General features: G+C 54.0%; 2 protein-coding genes across 2 annotated transcripts; one reads left to right on the top strand and one right to left on the bottom strand.

Moving 5' to 3' along the window:
• The first annotated feature begins 358 nt into the window (after nucleotides 1-358).
• Nucleotides 359-2,614, top strand: CAMK2N2 (calcium/calmodulin dependent protein kinase II inhibitor 2). The gene is made up of 2 exons (XM_082693215.1): nucleotides 359-710; nucleotides 1,593-2,614. The coding sequence occupies exons 1-2, from the start codon at nucleotides 542-544 to the stop codon at nucleotides 1,661-1,663; spliced, it is 240 nt and encodes a 79-aa protein (XP_082549341.1). The 5' UTR covers nucleotides 359-541; the 3' UTR covers nucleotides 1,664-2,614.
• Nucleotides 2,615-3,145: 531 nt separating this feature from the next.
• On the bottom strand, nucleotides 3,146-9,824 carry EEF1AKMT4 (EEF1A lysine methyltransferase 4). The gene is made up of 3 exons (XM_082693207.1): nucleotides 9,517-9,824; nucleotides 4,352-4,635; nucleotides 3,146-3,613 (listed from the first exon to the last, which is right to left on the bottom strand). Exons 1-3 carry the CDS (start codon nucleotides 9,710-9,712, stop codon nucleotides 3,326-3,328), a joined length of 768 nt encoding a protein of 255 aa, XP_082549333.1. The 5' UTR covers nucleotides 9,713-9,824; the 3' UTR covers nucleotides 3,146-3,325.
• Nucleotides 9,825-9,869: the final 45 nt, after the last annotated feature.

The raw sequence follows: 9,869 nt of genomic DNA, 5'->3' as shown, positions 1-9,869 counted from the left end.
CCTCCCGCCCCTTGGGTGCCGGTCTCCCTCCCGCCCCCCACTACCCAGTCCCGCCTCTCCCGGCCAGATTCTGCACTTGTTGGCCGGTACAAATCGTCCAGCCGCCACTCCCGCCTCGTGCAGGACCCTCCCACTAACACTCGCAGCCCTCGGTTGAGTGCTGGACGCTCTCCGGTCCGCCTCCCCGCCCGCCCCGCCTCTCTCCCTCGGCCGGTGCCCGCCCCACCTCCACCGCGCCCCGCCTGCCGCGCTCTGCGGCAGTCGGGTGCTCATCGTCATTCCGCTCTTGCCGCCGCCGCCACCCCCGCCCCCCGCGCACCGCCCCCGCCCGGTCCCCGTCACCACCTCCGCCGCCGCCGCCGCCGCCTGCCCAGCGGCCCGGGAGGCGGAGGCGCGGGGGAGGAGGCCCCGCTTGGCTCCGCAGCCCCGGATGCTGCATGACTTCATCCTTCCGCCGGCTCCCCTGCTGAGCTAGGGCCGGTCCGGCAGCTAGCCCGCCGCCCGCGCCCCGCCGCAGTCCCGCGCCCACCCCGCGCCCGCCATGTCCGAGATCCTGCCCTACAGTGAGGACAAGATGGGCCGCTTCGCCGCCGACCCCGAGGGCTCCGACCTCTCCTTCAGCTGCCGCCTGCAGGACACCAACTCCTTCTTCGCGGGCAACCAAGCCAAGCGACCCCCCAAGCTGGGCCAGATCGGCCGAGCCAAGAGAGGTATGCGGCCGGGGCCCGGAGTCGCCGCTTGACCCAGAAACCCTTCGCCGGGCGCCCCCCGGCTGCGGTTCCCCGCCAAGCGCCCGCAGCTCTTGCCGCAGACCAGCGCAGCCAGCCGCTCGCCGGCCGGGGTTTCGGGGGGGGGGGGGTGTCCCCGCTGCAGTCTTGTGTCCCTCTCTTCCCCTCTCCCGGGAACGCAGTGCCCCGGATTCGATGCTCGCCACCTCTGGAAGTAGAGCCCTGACACCCGGGCAAGGGGGAGGGGCCGGCCGGGGCATTTGGGGCTTCCTGAAGTGGGAACGTGGGGCGACCGGCTGCTTCTTCAGGACCAAAGGCTAAGTCGGTGGATGCTTCGGAAGAACCTTCGGGTGGGAAGGGACGTCCGACTGGAGAGAGGACGGGGGGCGGGGGAGGTCCGGGGATTCAGTTGTCCTCGTTGTTTGCATGGGGAGGGGGCTCTGTTGGTGCCAGCATCGGAAGAGGGGTTCAAGAGGCGAGAGGGTTCGGAAGAGGGTTGGACTAGGTGAAGATTCTGTTTGAGAAGGGGGGTCTGTCGAAGAGGGGACTCCCACGAGCAAAAGGGTGATCAGCTCGGATGGAGGAGAGCTCTGGCGGCGGGAGGGTTTGGACTGGGAGATTGAACTGCCGGTTGGAACAGGGGGCGTTCCTCCATTGGGAGGGGAGGAGGGCCTGTGGGAACTGGGCTCCGCGGAGGGTCCAGTCGGCAAGAGAATTCGGATGGGGAAGGCACTGTGGCACCGGCATACGAGGGGCGTCACTGGGCCACGGGAAATAGCTGTTCGGGGCGCGAGGACGCGGGGCCCATTCTCGCCGCCGCCGCCCCCTGAGGCCGCGCGGCTGACGCGCTTTCTCCCTGCGCAGTGGTGATCGAGGATGACCGGATAGACGACGTGCTGAAGGGGATGGGGGAGAAGCCGCCGTCCGGAGTGTAGACGCGCCGGCTCGGGCGGCGGGCTCCGGGCCCAGCCCCGCAGCGGCCAGGAGCGCGGGCCGGCTATGCGGCTGCCGGCGCCCCCCGCCCCGGCCCAGGCGCCCGCCGGCGGGGGCTGCAGGGCCGCGCCGCCTTCGGGTTGGAGTCGCTGCCGCCGCCGCCTGGCACTCCGGAGCTGTCCGCTTCAGCACCACGGCGGCGGCGGCGGCGGCGGCGCGGACCGGCCCGGAGCCCGCCGCCGCGCTCATGCACTTTAGAACCTCGGGCCGCAGCCCCACCCCGCACACCGGAACGGACACAGAGACCCGCGGCCCTCAGCCCCCGACCCGCCCCCTCCCGCACGGCTCCCCTGCCCCGCCCCTCTCCGGCCGGTCTGGTCCGCAGAGCCGGCTGCCGACCGGTGTCGAACCGCGCGCGCAGCCAGGGATGTTTGGCTGCGTATTTGCATGAGCTTCCCACCTACCTGAGCCCAGCCCTCCAGGCCGCTCCCTGACTCCCACCCTGTCTGGCGTGACCCCAGCCTCAGCCTCTTTCTAAGGGACTTCCTCAGCACATTTGTATTTTTATATCCGACTCTTTGTTTACTGGCTCCCCTCATGGTTCGTGCCCCCCCACCCCGCCCCCAGTCTCGGCCACGCTCTTCTGCGCCTGGCAGATAGGATGGGTGTTGAGTCTGAGATGGAACAAGCCCCCAACATGGTAACCAATCACATGGCCAGTCTGCTCACTCTCTGGCAGACCCCTCCTCTCAAGGTATCACCTTCCAAGGGCCCAGGTCTGATTTTACCTTGGACCCCTGCATCCTGCCCCTGGGAACCAAAGTGAGGACTGCTGTGCACCTTTGGATGACACCTGTGGCCCTGGAGATGTTTTCAACCCAGGGGTGTCCTTTGTAAATGTTCTCCATCCTCACTGTACCAGGAGTGTGTGAATAAACACAGACCTCCCTGTGTGTGTGTGACCACTGTTTTGGTCTGCTCAGGACCCAGGCCAAGATGGCTCCAATCCCGTTTGGGGAGGGGGGCAGGTACTTGGGAGTCTCAGGTGCAGGTTGCTGGCAGGGAAGGGTTGCCAAGGAAACAAGCAGGCCAGTCTGGTCTGAGAAGTTCATTACCATGTAGCTTCCTGGGGTAAATAAACAATGTAAACAGGATAGGAGACTAGAGTTGGAGCTGAAACTGGGATCAGATACTACACTTGATCTTAGCCAAAAGGCCAAGAAGCGATGGAGCTGAAACTGGGATCAAAAGCATAAAACAATCTTGATTCAAAGTCTGCACCCTCTGTTGGATAAATCCAGGCTGAATGGGGGTCGATAATAGGCCCCAGGGATGCAGGTCTCAGAGTCTGGCTGGCATATGGAGGGGATGTGCTGAGCTTTGCCCTAGGGGATGAATCACTGGTGGTTCACTATGGTAATGGAGGAAGTTGGGGAATCCAGGAAAAATGTGAGGAACCCAAGAAGGAAACCAGAAACCTGGGATCTGGGATCTAGTTTGACCTGTTTCATGTGGGGTTGCTCCTATCAGCTCTATCTTAGGCATGAGGCCTCTGGGATTGAGAGCACCTTGAATCAAACCCTAAGCCCTGAGTCAGGAATTTCAAGTACTTGAAGAGCCCAAAGCAGAAAGGCAGGGAAGAACAGAGGACCATGCCTCTGGCCTCACAGCTGAATGGCATGGAGGAAGTCCTCATGATCTGAGTCCTGGAGGAAGCAGGGTGTGATGGAAGGTCTAGAGGGTGAGAGGATCTGGGTCCCAATGGCCAGCTGGGCCACAGTGAGCTCTCTGCCCTTCTGCATGATGTAAAGATGGAAGTGGAAGCCGCTGCCATAGGTTGCATGCCTCAGAGACCAGTTATATCGTGCTTGGGCATAGTGTCTTATCCGAAAGTGGGGAGCAGCTGAAGTCAATGAGATGAACCGACCTCCATGGACCAGCACCCGGCTCACCTGCAAGTCAGACAGAGAAGTCACTGGTGAGGAGTCCATCTCCAGGTTCTCAAAGGTCAGTATGGCCCCAGATACCCTTGCAGGTACCACCCTGCATCCCGTAGCTCAGGGCTCTCCACGGAAAGAGTGAGTCTCCTCTCTAGCCCTAGTCATTCCATGGAGGTAGAGCTATATTCAACCCAGGCAGGACATGGGAATGATGTCAGGAGCAGGGGCACTGCTTTCCTGTCAACTACTCACTCTTCTGGTCTGTATTACCTACCTGGAAACTGGCTGCTACCTCATCCCTATGGCAACCCAGTAGCCAATCATCAGCACTTGTGACCCTGGCCACTCCAGCCCCCTATAATCTTTTTTTTTTTTTTTAAGATTTTATTTATTTATTTGACAGACAGAGATCACAAGGAGGCAGAGAGGCAGGCAGAGAGAGAGAGAGAGGGAAGCAGGCTCCCTGCTGAGCAGAGAGCCCGATGCAGGGCTCGATCCCAGGACCCTGAGATCATGACCCGAGCCGAAGGCAGCGGCTTAACCCACTGAGCCACCCAGGTGCCCCCAGCCCCCTATAATCTTGACTCAGCTTAACCACCCCCTCCTTCAGGTAACTGCAGTGTTGAAGGTGACCCACCACCTGCTCCAAACTATGCCTCCTTCCAACCTCTGAGTTCTTTCAATCTCCTGAAACCCCAGTCTCCCGAAACCCACCTCTCAGTCTGCCCTCCTTTCTTGTTGCTCCCTCACCTCACTTAGCACCTGGTCCACGGTGTGGACACCCTCAGAAGACACATTCCAGGGATCTTGTTCTCCAGCTAACAGGGCATCCAGCGTGCCCTTCTCGAGCACCACGTCGAAGGAGCCACTGGGGAAGTCCAGGGCCCGCACATCCATGGTCTCCCAGCGCAGTGAGGGCACATGGGCATAGCGAGTCTGCATTGCAGCCACCACTACTGATGAATAGTCCACACTGGTCACATCAGGGAAGCCTCCAAGGAACAGCTCGTAGCTCAGGGCACTGTTCCCACAGCCTGGGTTGGGAAGGGTCAGAATGGGTGGCAAAAGGGCTAGGTTAGCTTTGGTTCTCACTTGCCCCAATTATCCATCCACTCTTGGCCGATTTGCTCTCAGCCTAAACCCTCCTGTATGGAAGGAAAAGAACCACGTACAAAAAAGCACAAGCCTTGGAGTCATACAGACCTGGGCCCATATCCTGCTCTAACATTCTGTGCAGACTAGGGGCAAGTTGTTTTCATACCAGGAACTTGGAATTTCCTATTCAGAAAAATGGAGATAGCAATACCTAGCCTACATGCAGAATGTGATACGCTAAATTTAAAAACTAAAGGAGCTGGAGAGTAGCTGAAGGTGCTCTGAACTTTCGAATTCAAAGATCTAGATTCTGACAGCCATGGTGAGTCACTCAACTCCGAACCTGTTCCTCCCTACTCAGAGTTGGGATACTATTGGCATCATTAGGACCATATCATATTATTATTAGGATACTAGTAGTACTGTCCTAATTCCTAACCTCTCAGAGAAGCTTTGATCATATCAGCCCTGGGAAGACGTCATGTTAGGGGTTACTATCCTACTTCAGTTTCCCGGGGCAGAATTAACAAGTGTAGGGGAACTCGATGGGGACACACAGTAGGGCTAATTTGTTGTAATTCCTTAATGTATTGAGCACTACATTTGGGTCCTGCAGATGAATAGGGAGCTCATGCTCTGGTGGGAAGAAAAGATGTACATTCATGCAATTGCCACATATGCGATGAGTTTCAATAGGGATGGGCTGTGAAAACACATAGGATGGCTCCTGTCCCCACCTCTGGTGGGACAGCCAAGGCTTTCACAGAAGTTGACAACCAATCAGAGTCTTGAAGGACCCTAACACTCTGGTGGGAAGTTCTAGAAAGCAGTTCCAGAGGGCAGAGTATGGGGAGAGGAATGGAGGTTAGAGGACAGGATCCACAACACGGTAGGTGTGACTTCCTAAGATGGCATGCTGGATCTCTTGTGGTCAGTCTCAGCCTGGGAATGGAGCTGGAGGACAGTTCTGGTGGCCCCACAGGGGATCCCCAGTTCTTGGGAGTAGATTGCTTTTAATCCCCATTTGCCTCCTAAGAGGATCATGGGATCAGCTGTTAGGATAGCCCTAATCTAGCAGGGCTTGGCACTTGAACAGGGCACCAGCCAGCAGGTCATCGGCTGCCCCTTCCTGTGTTCCTCCTCAGACCCTACAGCTGAGAGATAGTACTATCTTGCCTGGGGAAACCCAGTTTGTATTTTTCCACACTGGAACCATAACAAGCCTGGGGAGATATACCACATCGGTGAGAAGTGAGGGTGGCTTTACAATAGACCCTAAGTGAGTTCAAGATGAAATCCCAGTGGGTTCTCTGACCCACAATCCCCTCACCATCCCACACCCGACCTCACAGGCCCTCAGAGCTCTGCGCAATGGTGAACAAACCCAAATTTCCTTCCTTTTTTCCCCTTGGTACAGGAATGGCAGCTTCCAAGAGAACTTTACTAAGGATGAAGGGAGAACAAAGACTGCCCACAGAGCCAATCATGCTTACAAAGCAGTGATTTCTCAGTAATTGAAGGCTGGCAACGAAGAAGGGGCCTGGGAAGGCCTCTGCCTTCCTGCGTTAAGCTTTAGAGAAGCAGAGCCCTGGAGAAATGAGCCACATCCAAGAACTCACGAGAGCCCAGAGCTATGTGGATGCTATCCCAATACCAAGAGACAGAGGTGTAAGCCAAATACCAATTCATTAACTTATTATAGGAAAAATAACCATCTTAGGGACTGAGCAGTTTGTCAATCCTCTCTGGTCAGTCCCTTCTCTCTCTATAGGGAATACAACTGAAACCAAATTAGGATCAGAAGCACAGAATCTAACAAGGAAAGAGAATCAGAGTCGGGTGATACTGGCAAAGCTGGGACAGCCATACGTAAGCACCTGCCATGAATATCTTCCAGCCATAGGTACCAGACACATAAGTCCTCAGGCAGCATACTCTGTTCTCTGGACAATCCTGGAGAGACTGTTCCCTGACTCCCATTTTCAATAACAATGATAGCTAACAGTCACTTAACACTGGGTTCTATGCTAAGCACTTTATAAGAATTATCTCAATTTATCTTCAAGGTAGCTCCATATAGAAGATACTGTTATTACCATTACCATGTTCTCAATGGGGGATAATGAGGCTGCCCAAAGTGGATAAGGAACTTTCCCAAGGTCACACAATCAGTGATAGAGCCAGAATTTGGATACAGGTCTATCTAACACCAGAACCAGAGCTCTTAAACCACTATCTCCCAGTTTTCAAGAGGTCTACTCACCTTCAGTAGTAACATTCTGTATTTAGCTACATCAGCATGACCATTAGGCTTTCATTCACATCATTCACAATGTGGCCATTTTATCAGTCTCAACAGAGTTCAGATGCCTCTCTGTGCCCATCTGTGTTGTGCAACAAGAGAAACAAGCTCTGGAGTAGGATAGCACCCTTCACCAATTACTTGCTCATGACAATAGTGGACCCTGTCAGTGCTCAGACTCAATCCCCTTGGAGTGCTCCTAGGTTTTGGCATGTGTTTGCTTTTGACATTTTACATCTCTGACACTTCAGGCTGAAACCACCCTCAGGGAGGCTTTGCCTATGATCACAATCCTGCTTGGCCTTTTCCCTTTCCCTGTTCCCTCACACTATTAACAATTTCTCCTGCAACCACTTTCCTAATAAATGACTGGGACATGAATTTTCACCTTCGGGGTTGCTTCTGGGGAATCCAACCTGAGACAATGACCTAGAGCAAGGTTACCAAATCCAGCCTGCCACCTGTTTTTATAAAGTTTTACTGCTACATGGCTACTATGTATCATTCACTTCTGAATTGTCTGTAGCAGCTTTTCCAGTAGAGCAGCAGTCCTGAGTAATGGTGACGGAAACTAAATAGGCTGCAAAGCCCAAGATATTTACCACCTGGCCATTTTCAGAAAAAGTTTACCAACTCCTAACTGAGAGTAAGTCTTCTAATAATTATCACTCACCTCTATGGGTTGTTATGAGGACTACATATGTTAGAAGTGGCCCAGCACACTCTCTAGAACCTGCCAAGTGCTCAACTTAATGTTTGCTTTAGATGGAGTGTAACATAAGGTATTCCCAAGTTGTAGGTCTTGTTCTTAGATTTGGGAAATCTTACCAGGAAAGTGTTCCTCTCATTTTTAAACTTTTAAACTTTAAACTTCTCTCCCCTCTATCCAGAAAAGGGTACCTCCTGGTCTGGCAGATTTTAAGGCAGTGTTATTCTGCCAATCACTAAGCATGAGAATCAGTTGTGGGCCTGTTGAAACTATAGAATCCCAAGGTCTATTTTATTTTTTTTAAAGATTTTATATTTATTTGACAGAGAGAGATCACAAGTAGGCAGAGAGGCAGGCAGAGAGAGAGAGGGAAGCAGGCTCCCCGCTGAGCAGAGAGCCCGATATGGGACTCGATCCCAGGACCCTGAGATCATGACCTGAGCTGAAGGCAGAGGCTTAACCCACTGAGCCACCCAGGCGCCCCCAAGGCCTATTTTAGACCATCCCTAGACTCTCAGGGTAGGAACCGCCTTTCCAGGTGATTTTGATGGACACCAAAGCTTGAAAAACACAGGAGATTTATGGTAAATTTATAAATAAATACAATGGTTTTAAAGCAAACAATTCAAGAGAGTTTTTACCGCTGGGGAGAAGGGGTTTGGGGGACCATGCAGAAAACCTTGAATAAACATGAGGCCTTTTATGTTGCTAGGCATTGTCCTAGAGAGCTTTCATAGTTATTCATTTAAAAAACACAATAAATAAGTACTTTTATTTTTTAAAGGTTGAGAAAATAAAGGTGCAGAAATTTAGGTGTTTTTTTCCTTGATTCCACAGCTAAGATTCTATGCTTTTGCCCATGATTCCACAGCTAAGGTTACATAAGCGAAGATTCCAACATAATTAACTACCTCCAGGGTCCAAGTTCTTAAGCACCGGGTTATACGTCCTTTCTAGTCCCAGGAACGTTCTATTTCTCAAATTGAATAGGGCATACAAATCTACAAATTAGATTTATTATTCATACTTTCCACATATGCTGTATTATAGATGGGACTCATATATATACGAAATATTTCATTTAAACATACACACGCTTTTACAAATACCAAACTAAAAACTAAATTGGAAGGAAACCTATTCCTCAAACCTCACTAGAGCCCCCAAGGCTGGCATTGGGAGAGAAAGAACCCCAGGGCGCTGCTGGACCTCTCAGAGCCCCACCTTGCATCCCTGCATTTGTAATTGCCCCCCCCCCCGCCTCCGCGCTGTGGAGAATCCCCCCAATCTTGGCTGCAATCTCCCATCCGACCTCAGAGGGCGCTGTCCTCGTCCTCACTGCACCTGGGACACAGGACCAAGTGTCAGGTAGGACTGGGAGCGTGGAGAGAGGTAACAGATAAACGCTTGGCACCGTGCTCGAGGTGCCTGAACGTTCCTTATCCGACTTGAGCTCGTAGTTCCATTTCTAGAAGTGAATCTGAAGCCAGAACGGTTCAGAACTTGTCCTAAGTCATACAGCCAACTAGCAATGGGACTTGAAGTGGATCGTCTGAGCTTTCCAGTACTCGAGGCTGTCTCCCCGAGAGTCCGGAACAGGGTCCTAGAATACCTACAAACTCATAAACTTTCTATGGCGGGGGGGCGGAGCTTGGACTAAGGCTCCCGCGACTCTGGCGAAATACTGCCGAGATGCTGAGGGTAGGGGATCTTGGCTCGTGAGAGGGACAAACAGACTCTGGAAAGCGGAAAGGGCCGGGGCGACTCCAGCCCGCTCCATTTGGGTTGGGGAGCTCCGGGACTACCCACCTAGCACGAGGATACGGTCTTCGGGCCGCAGCTCAGGCTCCAGGAGGGCACGGAAGGCGGAGAAGTCCCCAAACCACTCGTAAGGGGCAGAGTCAGCCGCATTCCTGTAACGCTGGTCCCAGTACTGAACCTCGCAGTACCTGCAGTTCTGCTCTGGTATCTCCGTCGGGGGCGTTGAGGCGGGTGGAGAGGCCATGCTTGCAGCTTCAGGGCCGCCAGGGCACACCGCCAGCACCTTTGGACCGGGCTTGGCGCCCGTGTAGCCAATAGGCACGGTATCATTCGGGAGGCGTGGCCCTTGTGTCTCCGCCCACCACCTGCAGTTGCTCAACACAAACACGTGGAACTTCCGT

Source organism: Mustela nivalis (assembly GCF_964662115.1).
Source record: "Mustela nivalis genome assembly, chromosome: 1".
Classification (NCBI taxonomy): domain Eukaryota; kingdom Metazoa; phylum Chordata; class Mammalia; order Carnivora; family Mustelidae; genus Mustela; species Mustela nivalis.
This window is presented reverse-complemented; position numbering and strand designations above follow the sequence as displayed.